Here is a 15,723-nt window from a genome sequence, read left to right as displayed (position 1 = left end):
CATTCGACTGATTGAGATATTAGATAGATTCAGGGAGGTTGAGTGGGATTCCGTCAAATTTCGCGATCGTTGTTCATTTCAGTTCATAAAAAGGGGAGATTAACATGTGATATAACTATAAAGGATTTAGTTTGACCCAATATCAATTTTCATAACACCCCACTTTCCCGACCAAGAAGCGTCAGTGTTTACCATTAGAGTGCGTACTAATAGGATACATACACGTACTGAAACTTTTTGAACGGAAACATTTAGTGGAGTCAGAACTTACGCCTAATTGTCGTCCCAATAGGCTTCCGCAAATGAGGTTCACCAGGGCTGCTCACTATTCGCATCCTTATTTATTTACCTAAACACATGAACATTGGTACAAGAGGGGACCATATATATATGCGCTACACAAATCGTCGGATTTGTGTGAGTTGGAATACTGTCAGGGTGCCCAAACAGAAGCAGATGGTTTTCTTAGGGGGCCGCTCCTCGAACCTTTGACCTAGAGGTCTAATCCACAAGGCAGTGGAATAACGTTAGCAGATGCAGTCCAGTGGTAGCTGGTGACCAACAATAGATTTATACGCCATTTGTTCCTTCAGAATCCTGGAGCCCATGTGCACTATTGGTTTGGAGTCAAGGTTTACCAACTCCCCTACGTGGATCCTCCGTGTCCACCAGAAATTCGCTCTTCGCCCTCTCAATTTCGTGAACATCCCAGCCGCGAGAGGGCAATGAGTAGAACTTCCCAGGCAGCGGCCACGTAAGAGCATTTCGAGAGAAAAGGCGGACTGTCCCAACCCTCGGTCGTACCAGAGCATCATCACTAAAGATATCCCCCTTAGGATGAATTTTCTGGTCCCTCTGCCTACTTTAAGTTGGACAACTCAATATTGTTGCTATCCCATACACTGGAAGTGTGACTAAACTAGTATAAGAATAAGCTGAAAGAGACCATGATAATGGGATTTGACAATGAAGGTATCAACTAAGTACCTTTCAAGAGGAGCAAGCTTTTTGTTTCTGTGAGATAATCACAACTTCTAGCAGAATAACTTAGGTAACAAGGCTCCAAATCAATCGCAATTGCTCAGATATATTTTTTTGCTCTGCTTTTTCTAGATTTTGGGTCTTAACATATTCTGTACACATATAACTCCTTAATGCCATCCCAACTTCCCTGCTTTCGATCTTGTTCACTTTTCCACTTACTATGATGTATTGCGGCAACTTGGGTAGATCCACATTTATTCAAGATTCTAAGTTGAATATGACGGACTGACCTAATAGAAGTCGATACGTTTGTCTGCTAAACGATTTTTTTTCAAAACAAAAATCTATAGGCATATTACATGCACCAGTAGGACTACACAATTTTAGTCTTCCAAATCGACAAGGCTTCCATCTTTGTTGACAGTTTTCAATATTCCAGAATTCAATAAAACATTCCATTCCAACTGAGGGTCGTAAGAACTAGAAATGAATTGTTAGGAAGAAGAAAAATACTGGTAGAATTTCCTGATAGTTGAAATCTCTTTCTTAGTATACATATACACGACGACTCCCGTCACCACAGTTGACACAACAGTTGCGATTCCCATAGCTCTAAGAGCTCTACCAACTCTGAAATTCCGCAATTTGGCTGGGTCCATTGTGCTAAAATGAAGAAGTGTAGGCAACCTATATTCCCTTGAGAATCTGAAGGATGAAACAATGATCAAACAGAACTCGTTTTGTTCAATGCATTTCTGAATGGAGTTTAACAATTTTCGGCACGATTTCCAAGAGGATGGTAAAGATTACCTAGCATCCACAAGAAGACTTTGTTCGACTTGGCTTTATGAAGACATTAGTGTTTCGCGTGACTATTCCCTACTTTCATGCATTAGAAATAAATTGTTTTGTTACAAGAGTTCGAATTTTGACTGTTATATATGGTGAACTATTGGGGGCATTGGCCCACTTCTCAACGGGATTGGAAAAGATGAAAGCTTAATTGTCTGGAGGTGTTTTGAACTTAGCCTTTAAAGGACATAAGGGGGCAACGAATGGTTTACCGACTTTGACCAAGTTTATAGATCTGCGACAAAATAAGTTTTAAGTGGTGGGATCAGGAACTAAATCCCAGCAATACGGCTGTCTGAAATGAGTTGCATAAGTAAATTGGCTTGAATAGTGTATATGCCGGTTTAAAAAGGCGAATTACGTCAACTTACAAGTAAAATAACCAGCGGGGGAAATGAAACACCCAAAATCGAGACATCAAAATGTCCTGCTGATTAGTCGCAAAAGTCGCACAGAGTAGTCACATATCAATTACATTCCTTAACCGTATAGCAAAGAACTACAAGTCATGAAGCAAAAGGATTTCGTTCAACGTTGAACCGCTGGTGACGTCGAAAGTTAAACAACTATCATGGCAGTTTCTACATATTTCGTACTTGGATTTTAGCGGTATTATGTTTGTTTGAAGACAACCACAAAAGCCCACGACAGTACATCTGGAGAGAGAATTGTAACTGTTGATATCAGTTTGAGACATTGTAGCTATACCAGTCAATGATATTCGTAAGACTGCAATGGAAGAAGTCTAGAGTTATGGCATAAGTAGAAAAGAAACCTGGCATGAATAAAACAAGGGTGAAGACAACCATTTCAACCCACTGTATTGCTGCAAAGCGCTCCCGCCTAAACAACGAGACTAACTCAAGGTCTTATACAATATCGCAATAACAAACAACATATGTTTCAGAACAAGAAGTTGGACAAAAAGTGGGATTTCTTCACCTCTGTGAATAAACAGTCTAATTGTTAGATTTATTTGATCGAAAATTTAATTGATATCACAGCAGAAGATTATGAAATCGGGAAACAAAGAAATATTTTCCAAGTGTATAGAATAGCAATTTAAAAATACACTGACCTGAATAACTTTCGAACGTAATAAAACGTCTGTCAGAGAGTGTCAAATAATCGGTAGTTTCACTTTTGGCTGGAGAAGATATTGTTAGAGTTCTACGTTAGTTTACCGGAATTTGTATCAGACTCTTTATTATACAGCGTTTGTTAACCTATTTTAACTTCCAGACAGGTAGACCAGCCAAATTTCTCCAGCTATTCTTTCGTTCATACACGTGATATTTTTTCATACTCACATGTGTCTTTATTTGTACTTGATTTATGTGTGCGTTTCTTACCTACACTCCCAGTTACACAGTGTTCGCCCTATATAAAAGGTGAGTCACTCTGTACAAACTGATTTTGACAAAATGCTAATATCTATGTTCTACTGTTACTCATTATTCGTCTGTTTTTAACGTGCACGTATGAAATATACTCATACTCAGTCTTACTTGTATTCAACTTTTCATTTTTATATTGTGCTAACTTGATTAGTCGATAGAATGTACAGGAAATTAAATATAGGATATGTGTATTTCTTTGGCGTTATCCAAATTCTTTTGTCACTTAATTGAATTCAACCTCATGGAGACTGAAAGTCGTCTGGTTGACCAAGTTTTTGTTGAGCCTACGAAAGGAGCTATTCAAAACATTGAAGCAGGGAGCTATGTGCCTTAATGAAGTGACTCAAAGTGAGGAGCATCTGATACAAAAACCTTTTCAGTCCTGTGAATCGTTATATTCTCGCAGATCTTTTATTTTATGACGTTTATTGGCCAGGTGGTCTATTCTGTAAGTAGATCTGAAATGAATCACATACATTATTACTCCATATGACTTCGTAACGCTATTAGTCTAGAATACCTCTGCTACGACGATTCCCAACTGTGTCAGATCATAAGTAGGCAGTAATTTATTTCAAACATTGACACAATAGATTGAACATGTGGACCGCGATAATTACACGAAGTGTGTATCCGTTTATTGTGAGACTGATGTTAACTAAGATCTCCTCATACAAACAAGGTAAACAATAACACCATGATATTATACATGAGTAAAAGTTCATAATTGTTTGTACTGTCAAGTACAAAGTTACAAGTTAGTCGACAAATTTAATGGTACATGAATTTTCTAGCCCCGGTGAAGTGTCACTGGACCCCGGCCATATTATTCGGCAATCAGCTCACTAAATATCGAACAGTTTACCAATCATCATCACAGTCAAGGATAGCTGACCCGCAACAACTAAATACACGTTATGGAATTGCTCGTGTGACAAGAGTTGAACTCTGTTTCTTGAACGGATTATCACTAACGCTCTTCTGCAATATCGTCGTATTTGTTGTATACGGTCATCAAAGTAGCTGCAGTACCAGAATACGACGAATGGATAACCCAGGTTACGTATTAACCGTGGGGGTGAATTCGACGTAATCTATGGGGTCACGCCATCTCGGTCCAATTCAAATGGGTCCCTGATTATTAACACAAATCACATACGGGTTAAACGGCCATGTAGCACACCGGACACCTGTCGTTTGTCATATAGGTAAATATCGTTCATTTAAGTAGTTTTCTGAAACAACAATTTCACGTAAACTAGTTAGCTTTAGGTTAATTCTGTTTTTCATCTGGCCTGTTAGACCGTTTTGACAGGTTGATATAGCTAATTGTTGTATTACCTAAGTCCAATGTATCATTATGTAAATTTATGACAATGAAGATACCACAGATATTGTAGTTTGACAACACTTTACCAGTAACACCTTCAATAATCGAGTCGCGCCCACCCAGTGAAATCAAAGGTCAGAAGCAAGGAGGTCAGAAGATATATTCTATGGGTTATCAATATATCAAGAACTGACTGATCTAATCTGGCTAATGATCGCCGGAGATGTTGCGCACACATTTCCAAACCGTAGTTTGGTGCGGATTCATGACCAAACGCCTTCAGCTAAATGAGTCCATCAAAACTAATGTGGTCAGCATCCAATGTCGAACACTTATTTACAGCTACTTAGCACTGCTCCCCTAGTGAGGTTGTGATGACCCTACGACGTGGCCAGCCAGAAGTTTAAGCCCTACGAGTTTGTCGTTGGTAAACACTCTTCTGATTGCTTGCTATGTTTAGCAGCGTATGGTCGTCTTTCCTTACTATAACGGGCCATGAAATACAGTATAGTAATAGGAAAACAAAGTACAATCGAAATCTCTATTCTTGATAAACTTCATCGTTCTCTTCCAGCCGTCCTGAAAAAGAAAAAATAGAATGTGTAAGTGCATGTCGCAATACAGTCGTACTTGCGTAAAGACACAAAGCGAGCGAAAAAAGGTAAGTAAACTAATACGCTTGCGACAGCGTGAAAGCGATTAAAAAAAATTTTTTTAGAAATTCAACTATACGCTTATTAATAAAAAAAAGTTTTTTGGAATAAATATATAAGTATAAGAATATAAAATTTTACTATTATATATGATACGAAGGAAAATCGAGATAAAGCTGGTGTCTTACGTGTAATAGTCGTTTAAATGTTCCAGAAATCTTACTCTTCTTCCAGAACGCGTTGTTTTAAGTTTATTTTCAAATACTATCGAACTATCAACATGCGTTCTGGCTGTCGGATGAGGTATTGCAAGTGTAGGAGCCAAGTCGTTCGATCGTACCGAAGGAAAATCAACATGGATAGGATTTTCTTCTAGATGCGTTGCTTTGAGCCGATCGATACGGATGCTGTCGTTGGTGCCGTCTTTATCGACTATATAGTACTTAGGTTCACGTTGAAGAACTTTGAAGGGTCCTTCGTATGCTGATTCGAGGGGTCGTGGATGTGAGTCTTGACGTACGAAGACATGCGTACTATATCGTAAGTTAGGTTGAACGAAAACATTAGTTGATTGAGGTCGAGTGGAAACAGGTTTGACTGAACGCATTACGTTTGTAAGCCTGCTTGTGTAGGAGTTCAGATCAATGTTCATTAAAGAAGATGAAGGATCCACGAATTCTCCTGGAAGTCAAAGTGTCGTCCCATATACTAGCTGTGCTGCAGTGTATCCAATGTCAGCTTTCACTGCATTGCGGATACCTAGTAGGACGAGTAGGAGAGCATTGGTTCACTGTGAAATGTTTGCAGCTGAAAGCGTTCTACCAACCCGTTTGCTTGTGGGTGGTAGGTGGTCGTTCGAAAGCGAGTGATTTATAATAGTGTGGTCAGACAATGGAAAAGTTCAGATTCAAACTGGCGTCGGCGGTCTTTAGTGATGGTTGGAGAGCAGCCGAAATTCGCTACCCATCGCTAGCCACTGTCTCAGAAGTAATGTCCTTGATAGGCACTGCTTCTGGCCATCGAGTGAAACGGTCTACTCAGGTTAAAGGATAATAGTATCCATTTGAATCTGGTAAAGGTCCTAACAAATCCAGACCGTTAAATGTGCACAATCGCTTCATCGCGGTCGCTTCTCGGTAATCCAGAATGCCGCCACTTTGCTTCTTGGAGGATGCCTTGAGCATCAATAGTGTGTCCTAGGAAGTCTAAGGAGTCAGTTCACGTTTGGCACTTGTGAATGTTTACTGTGATGCCATGCTTTTGCAGTTGTTCGAACACAGTGTCTAGATGCTGGGTTTAGGATTCTCTTTCCGGACTTGTTATCAGACAGTCATCAACATACGTATATACGAAGTTGAGACCTCAGAAAACGTCATCTATAAATCTTTGGAAGGTTTAGGCAGCATTTCTCAGGCCGAAAGGCATTTGCAGGGTTTTCTGCCATTTCTGGAAGACTTTTCATACTGGTTATGATACCAGCATCAGTTGAGGTTATCCGTCTCTCGTCGTCTGGAGACAGATCGTCTACGTTAACTGCTTCTTCGCGGGGTTTTCGACCGTTTACGGTCATTACGAAATCTAAGATAGCGTGTTAGTGAATGATATAGATCGGAAATGTCATTTCGTCTCTGTTGAGGTTTTTCTTGGACTGAGAATACTTCGTGATTTCAAGTGTGCGGTGGGCAGATGCAGCCAACTCGTCTACGGCTCTGTTTTGAATGGATACGAGAACTGCTTGCACCTGTTGCGGAAGTTTAGATAAGAAAAAATGTTTAAATAGGCCTTCATCGAACGTTTTTTGGCCAATAACTTCCCTCATCCTTAGCAACATGTCTGTCGCAGAACCATGTTGCAAGTCGATGTTATTAAGGAGTTGGTCTAATCTTTGTCGATCGGTTAGCTCTCCGCGTTTCAGAATCGATCGTTTTAGCGTTTCGTCAGGTTCACTAGTGAACATACTAAGTGTTACGTACCTGTTGAACTCGCGCGGTACTGCATTTACAACCGCGAGGAACTGTGTGCGTGGATCAGTAATGCAAGGGATACTCACGGTGTTCTATCCCCAAGAGGATTATGAATAGTAACTTTTGAGGAATGTTGATATACCAATATGACATGTACATTTCCCAATGTATAATTGCTAATTGACCCAAGTATTCATAATCATGTTCCTTTTATTATGAGCTCTATTTTGATCCATAGACTGTTACTATACGATTTACCATTCCTGAGTTATACCCACTCTATTAATTACTGTTCCCCTTACTTACAGCCACATTCGGCCAAATCTTGTACAAATGTTATTTTCTATTTTATGGTACGATGTGGTCAGTTTGTTTGGTATATAAACCCAGTGTGTTTGAGAATAATGGTTCATATTGTAGAGGCTGTAATTGGTGTTGTAGACTTAACTGGCTGGACTAGGGGGAAAGAAGGACTGACAAGTGCTTACGACTGCTCGTACAGGTTTTCGTGTGTCACTGCTCTGATCGATAATTCACGCCTCTCTAATTGGCGTGAATCAGTAAGTTATATATTTACAGGCAATCGATATAACACATGGAAAGATACTTTATGTATTTTACTTAGAGTTCGATACACGTAGACAAACTAGCAGTGGTGAGCCCTCAAGGATAGCGTGTTACAGCTCCTTGAATTCGGCACAGCTTTCAGACTCAGATTAATATACACAAAATCTTCAACGACTTTATATTAACAACACTTCTCATATTACAGCCTCTAACTCTATGAATTTACTACCGTTAGCATCATCACTGCGGTAAGATCAAAACTGTCAATACATTTAAGGTGTTGAAGGTGTAACAATCTTGTACTCCTATGAAGAACAGTGCTCGTTTCTACCATTCTAAATAGTATTACTTCCTTTGTATAACACTTCTGGCATGCTTCTCATTGGTGGTTTTATGTACTACCACCACTATTACTACAATCAAAGTCTGTGTAGGTTTGTTGTCCGGATACATTGGTTTACTCGATATATTAGTAGTGAAAAACGATGACATGTAATAGAGCCAAGCAATGTAAGGTAGACAGCACAGGTATCGTCAACAACAAGATGCAGTTCGTGAATAAGCCTTACCTGTCTATGATAATATTAGCCCAGATGTTCAGCACATCAGCCATGTAAGCAAGACTCCTTGTAACGAAAAGAACGCGCTGAAAATCTCTCAAGAGCATTTTATTAAACAGTACTGTTATTTATTATTTCTTTTTCCCCATCTAATATTCTAACCTTTGTTTAAATGTCTTTTAACTACACTTCATTCTCCTCAGTCTTCCTTGTCTGGGATTTTATTATTTGACCTTGGTTAAAGATTCATCTTCTATTACTTCATCTTACCGTTGCATGTTGCCGGACTGTTGAATCAAGATTGCGGCGCGGCTCAGCGCATGATTGTTAATAGTTGACCGTTTGCTTGGAAGGGCAATATGTGTATTAAAATAGATAAACGAAAAGGAAAATAAATCATTATTACGACAAGATTTGATGGTAGAATAAGAGTTTGTGCAGTATTACTTTATAATGATGCGATGTAAGTGCTAACTAACTGCAAGGGATAATCAAATATCAGTCATTATGTGTCATATACATGTGTTGAAGATAAAATCAATCTGAAGTTAGTTTATTTAGGAGTAGCAGAAGATAATTTCATTTTGATTACAAACTTCGGATGTTTGGAAATAAAACATATTCAGAGGGAAAAGAAAGGACATAAGGAATATCCAATATGTCCGATAACCAATCATGATAATAATAAAACTACTAGCCGTAAATATGAATATAAGCAGACTTCGGATATGAAGACAAGTAGAAAGAAAAGGAAATGAAATAACGAGAAAATTTTCAAAAGTTCTACTTTGCTTCATTGTCGGCTAGGTAGATATCGGACCTTGTTTGTGGAAATCGTTGGTAATCACACCGATATTGATTGGTTAACACAAATCACTTTCGGGAAAAAATGTGATTAGGGGGGCTTTTGAATCAGGTTATAGTTTCGCTGCAACGTGGGTTTGCCGGGGGTCTGTTCCATATTGTTGAGTAGCGAGTAACGAAGACATTCTGAAGTAAGTTTGTGTAGGTTCTCGGAATCAATAGAATTTTCCCTTTATTGTGCTGATTGTGGGATAATAGAGTACGAAGAGATGCGTGTTTAAGAGTAAGAAATACCACTTATAAGCCGGTAGATAAAGACAAAATTTGATTTAGTGAGACTGATTCAGAGAACTCCTAACTTGAGTTACTGATATCCTTGGTGGTAATCCTTGTTGTTAGAATACCCCAAAACGGCTTTAGTCAATCCTCTTTGAGCACCTTCAATTTTCATTAAATCATTATGCCTGCAATTACTGTAAACTAGAATACCATATTCAATGATTAGCATGATACGTTTTTTACATAATATTATTCTTGACTCGGTGTTATTTGAAATTTATCATTATGAATTCACTGAGCTTTCTTGCTTTGGATACTTGGGTTGTAATGTGCTCGGAAAAGTTAAGACTGTCGCTGTACCCCAAATCCAAGCCATAAACAGTGCTGAGGCGTTTAAGTATATGTTTGTGTAGGACCAGATTTAGGTTAAGGCAGCAACCCTTGTGAATAAATCCACCATTTTCAACGCTCAGTAACGGATCTCACAGCACAGTCCATTCGTATAACTTCTTCATGTCTTCTTGGATAACCTCTGAAATGTAGTTTTCTTCAGTAGGAGACAAGAATGAATAAACCACTTTTAGGTCGTCGGCAGAAAGGAAAGATTAACCATTTTGAAAGGGTGAACACACGTCATTGATGAACAGGAGAAAGAGTAATGAAGTGGTCATAACTCTGGTGTCTCCTCATTTGCAGATACATCTTTCGCCTCTTACTAAAGATTTCCGTGGGGAGGCACAATACAATGCGTCTTATCTCAGTTTTTTCCAACTCCGTCTTTGCACGGAGTAAAAAATACTTCTGAAAAAATAAGAGTAGAAGATGTTCAAGGACACTTTACATGCCAACTGCTAGGAAGTGACTCCACTCTCGATTACAGAAGTAGATGTATGCACCTCCTTTAGAACATTTATGGCACCGTCGGTTAAGGAACAATCTGATATTTCTCTACAAAGCAATAAATGGACTATCATTCCTAACCTCCTGCCCAACTATGATCAGTGACCCAGCCTATAGACTAAGAAACAATGCATATACACTATTTACCGTAAAACACCAAAGACAAATGCGTTGTAAGTTTTTTACGGTCAGGTATAGTTTATTGTGGAACATGTTGCCAATAGCTATCCGTAATAGTGACACCTTTACCAAATTTAAAAGGCTAATAACCCTGTTACTAATTTCTAAAGAGCTTCACCAATTATTCCTTGAACTCCCGGAGGGTCCACCTAGGGGAGTTGGAAAACCCTGATTCCAAACCAATGGTGCACATGGGCTCCAGTATCCTGATGGAACGAATGGCGGAAGAACCTGTCATTGGTCAACGGCAACCATGGGACTGCATCTCCTCACGATGCTCCACTGCTTTGTGGATCAGACCTTTAGGTCAAAGGCTCGGGGTGTGGTCCCCTAAGAAAACCACCTGCTTCGGTTTGGGCACCCGGGCAGTATCACAGCCCACACACAAATGAATGAAATGGTGAACTCTATTGACGATAATATCCCTGCTCATACTAAAAGCCATACAATTTACATTATTATTATTATTACCTTTATTATTATTATTACTATTATTATTATTATTATTATTATTATTATTTACCATATCGCTAACTCACCTCCTTTTATCCCCAATTTGTGTAACCTTACTTTTCAACTTATGCAGCAGCTCGCCCATGGTGGAAAATCTGTCCTATCTAAACGATCTCCAGTTACTGTCTGGTTGAAAGTGAATGCTTCCACCGATAATGAATACTGAAGCAGTCTTTCTGAAACCACGTACGCCGTTCAAGCTGGCTTCCTTCAACGTTCGCACACTAATGCATATCAGACAACAGATAGGGCTGGCTATGTCTTTGGAAGGTCTTAATGTTGATGTTTGTTGTCTATCCGAGACCCGTATTCAAGACTCTAGTGAAGTACTACAAATCCGCTCTCCATCTGTCGCCTCGAAAAGCTTGTTCCACGTGCGCTTATCCGGGGACCCTGTGGCATCTTCGTCTGGTCTTGCTGGCGTTGGTGTCGCACTAAGCGCTAGGGCTGAGGCAGCACTAATCGATTGGATCCCCATTAACAGTCGGTTATGTGCTGTTAGATTAGAAAGTTCCATCAAAGTGAGAAGAAATCGGCGTGAGAAACGGTGTCTTTTCGTCATCTCCGCCTATGCCCCGACAGATTGCAGCCCGGATACAATCAAGGATGAGTTTTACCATCAGTTAACAGTTCTTCTCCAGAAAGCGCGTTCGACAGATATTGTAGTATTAGCCGGAGACTTGAATGCTCAGGTCGGGCGTCTAGGCACAGAAGAGAGTCGTTTAGGTGGCCGATGGGGACTTGTTGGTCGCAGGACAGATAACGGGGACCGTTTGCTGCAACTGTGCACAGACCACAACCTGTTTCTGGCTAGCACTAACTTCCGGCACAGTCATCGCCGGTGTGCCACCTGGCGTCCTCCCTCTGCATCTCAAGCCTGGACTCAGATTGATCACATCGCGATCAGCTACCGCTGGCGTGGTTGTGTACAAGACTGCCGCTCCTTTTGGAGTACCTATCTGGAGTCTGATCATGCCCTGGTCTGCGCCAATCTCGCCTTACTTTTCAGTGGCCGAAGGATTGACCACCACCAACGGATTGATATTAGTAAACTGGCTGCAACATCTGTTGCAAGTAAGTATCGAGCGGAGCTAGCCTCTAGGCTAGCTACCACCCCACCGAAAAGTATAGATGAGCATTGGTTGCATCTTCACGACGCCATGAAAATGGCGAGTAAAGCCGCTTGCGGCTTCTCGAAACGTCCCGCTTACAAGCACTGGGTTTCTTCTGGCTCCTTATAACTGATGGAAGCCCGTCGGTCTACTCCGGGTGACCGTGAGTTTGACCACAAACGAAGGCTGTTACGTAATGAAATCGGGCAAAGCTTGCGTAAGGACCGGGAAGCCTGGTAGTCGGAGCGTGCTAATGAGATGTAAGCAGCAGCTGCATCTGGTAACTGCCGGAAGCTCTTCCAACTCATCCGAGCCACTGGCAGCAAGAAGTCTGGTGTGAGTGAAACAATCTACGAGGATGACGGGATGCCAATCACTAACATCTCTCGACGTCTTGGACGATGGGCGGAATTTTTCGAAGGGCAGTTCAACTGGCCTGCTGCTCCGGCAACATCAACCAGCTTGTCCTGCCCCCCATGGCCGGTGACGACTGATCCACCAAATGAGGCGGAAGTCCGCAAGGAACTCCAACTCTTGAAACGTTACAAATCACCGGGCCCAGATGACTTACCTCCGGCTCTTTTTAAAGATGGTGGTGACCTTCTGACTAAGGAATTGACTGTGTTGTTTGGAAAGGTTTGGGAGGAAGAAAGTGTTCCAACATCTTGGAATGAGTCAATAGTCGTCCCTATCTTTAAAAAGGGTTCACGTTGTTCCTGCAATAACTATCGGGGGATAAGTCTACTTTCGGTTGCGTCCAAACTATTGGCTTCTGTCATTCTTCGTAGGTTGTTTAAAACCCGAGAACGATTGACTCGCGAGGAGCAGGCTGGTTTTCGTTCTGGTCGAGGATGCATTGATCACATCTTCACCCTCCGTTAAATGTTAGAACACCTTCATACTTATCGCAGGCCAACAATCGTAGTGTTTCTTGATATCAGGGCTGCCTTCGATTCGTTGGACAGGACTGTTCTCTGGGATTGTCTATTGAAGAAGGGTGTGCCTGAGAAGTTCATTAACATCTTAAAGGCCCTGTATACGAACACCTCAGGCAGAGTGAGGGCATACAACCACCTTTCTCCCTTGTTTCATTCGAGCAGCGGGGTTAGGCAGGGTTGCCCGATCTCACCATTCCTCTTCAACTTTGCCATCGACGACATCCTGGAAACAGCTCTGGTGGATGTAAGTAATGGCGGTGTGGATATGTTACCTGGAGAACGACTTCTCGACCTTGAGTATGCGGATGATATTGTCTTACTGTGCGATAATGCCCAAGGCATGCAATCAGCACTTAATCAGTTGGCAATCAGTGTCCGCAGGTACAGCATGTGCTTTGCACCCTCCAAGTGCAAAGTACTCCTACAAGACTGGCAGGATTCTCATCCCGTACTCACCCTGGATGATGAGGAGATCGAAGTAGTTGAGAAGTTCGTGTATCTAGGTAGCTATATAAGTGCTGGCGGTGGCGTGAGTGATGAGATTGATGCACGTATAATGAAAGCCAGAGCGGCTTATGCCAATCTGGGCCATCTTTGGCGCCTTCGTGATGTTAGTCTGGCTGTAAAAGGTCGGATTTACAACGCGTCGGTGAGAGCAGTTTTACTCTATGCTTGTGAAACCTGGCCTCTCCGAGTTGAGGATGTTAGACGTCTCTCTGTGTTCGATCATCGTTGTCTCCGAAGGATTGCTGACATGCAGTGGCAACACCATGTTAGTAATGCAGAGGTTCGGCATCGTGTGTTCGGGCGCAGAGACGATAATTCAATTGGTGTCACCATCTTGAAACACCGACTTCGGTGGCTTGGACATGTTTTACGAATGTCGTCCCAGAGACTTCCACGTCGTGCATTATTTGCCGACCCTGGGACTGGTTGGAAAAAGCGGAGAGGAGGTCAGTGTATGACATGGTGTCGTGGTATGAAAGAGAGCTGCAAAGGGCTAGCTTCTGTTGGTCCTTCACGACTCCCTGGTTGGGGTCCGAGAGATGGTGCAACACAGTGGCTAGAGACGTTATCAGATATGGCTCAGAATAGAAGCCAGTGGCGATCCTGCTGCAACCTTCTTTTACTTTCTACATAAAGAATGGTTCTAACTTTCCTAACTGAAAGAGTCTTCTGGTTGTACATTTCAGTCCGCCTTATCTTTTCATCCCTTCTCTTCCTACTTTCATTATTTTGTGTGGCGCATATGTACCTGGTGCCCTTTTGTACCAATATATATGTGTTTAAATAAATAAATAAAATAAACGCCCACCAATGAGACACTTTATTATGGACCGCCTGATATCTAGAGGTAACAAGAATATAACGAATGAATATAACCAAACTGAAGAACACATGCTTTATCCTCCCTTACTATTTATTGATTATTACTCATGGCCTTCTGCTCCCGACCCTCACATTCAGATTCCGAATCTCTCTAATCGTTAAAACCACATTACTATTACTAAGTGTCATGTCCTTTTATTTTTCTTATTACAAGTAGACAGATAACTCACTAATCTTATGGATGCTGACCAACTAAGGCCGATCAAAAGATGCTCAAATGTCCCAAATTCTTGTGAGTTGAGCAGTGTTTTATTTTTTCTTACCCTGAAAATTTTACAATCTACTCTTTCATATCCTCTGGTTTACTATTAGTCCTTACCATCTCTAAACCCCATATAATCTGACATGTCTCATAACTTTTACCATTAGTTATCTTCATAGCAGTACGATATATTAAATATATATCTAACCCTTAATACAAATGCTTTTACCGTGGAACTTGTAGAGACAGTGTATTCCACTTATGGTCCTTGATTAAAGAAATATTCATACTGACCACAAACGTAAGAGAGCCTAACATCATAAAAGGAGGGAGGCTGGCGTCACTGACCAGCAAACATGATGGTGGGGAGATAACTTAAATCCACCCGTGTCTGTAGGGCAGAACATGTTAAATTACGGCTCCTTATGTGTAGTGGGATGTCACGAACCAACGGTATTGATGCGAACTTATTCATGCAAAATACCTCTTTAAATTATGTTAAAAGAAGCTGAATTGGTTCCACTCCCTACCGAGTAATCCTATTACAAGCAAACTAGACAATTGGCTAAAAACGAAACCCACTCCATACCCTATAAAATCTAAAAACAGAAAGAGAGTTCAAACAGCTTCGAAAAAAAGGGAGACAGCCATTTGTATCGGAATACTGTTTTCTGCACTTTATTTTATAATTACACAATTGCATACTTCTTTCTGAACTACCTTCATTTATGCAGTTCCTTATCCACTCATACCTTGTTCACATTTATTTTTCTTTAACACATTAGTATACTCTTGTTTAATAAGTACTTCAGTAACAGACAAATAGACTAAATGTTTATACCTTAACTATTCCTCCATGAATATTGTGTGCTCTGCTTTTCGTCCTTCCTTTTTCTTACACCTTTTTCAGCCTCCTTGGACATACCCCACCGAAAACAGATATGGCACGGGTGACTTCGTCCTACACCGTTATTAAAGCCTCAGATATTCCGGAGGGATATAAGGTTGAAGCTTCCAAAAACCCCCTACTTCACATGTAAATATTCTCGACCATCAGCTGTATGTTGCAACGCTACCTTCATAAAGTGCGCCAAGT

General features: G+C 40.9%; 1 protein-coding gene across 1 annotated transcript; it reads right to left on the bottom strand.

The window, feature by feature from the left end:
• Positions 1-777: 777 nt before the first annotated feature.
• On the bottom strand, positions 778-2,690 carry Smp_136590.1 (hypothetical protein). Its single transcript, XM_018790813.1, has 3 exons — positions 2,656-2,690; positions 1,498-1,647; positions 778-1,464 (listed from the first exon to the last, which is right to left on the bottom strand). Exons 2-3 carry the CDS (start codon positions 1,641-1,643, stop codon positions 1,368-1,370), a joined length of 243 nt encoding a protein of 80 aa, XP_018645835.1. The 5' UTR covers positions 1,644-1,647; positions 2,656-2,690; the 3' UTR covers positions 778-1,367.
• Positions 2,691-15,723: the final 13,033 nt, after the last annotated feature.

The sequence above is a fragment of the Schistosoma mansoni genome (assembly GCF_000237925.1).
Source record: "Schistosoma mansoni, WGS project CABG00000000 data, supercontig 0013, strain Puerto Rico, whole genome shotgun sequence".
Taxonomy (NCBI): domain Eukaryota; kingdom Metazoa; phylum Platyhelminthes; class Trematoda; order Strigeidida; family Schistosomatidae; genus Schistosoma; species Schistosoma mansoni.
The sequence above is the reverse complement of the archived record's forward strand: the minus strand, read 5'-3'. Positions and strand labels throughout refer to the sequence as shown.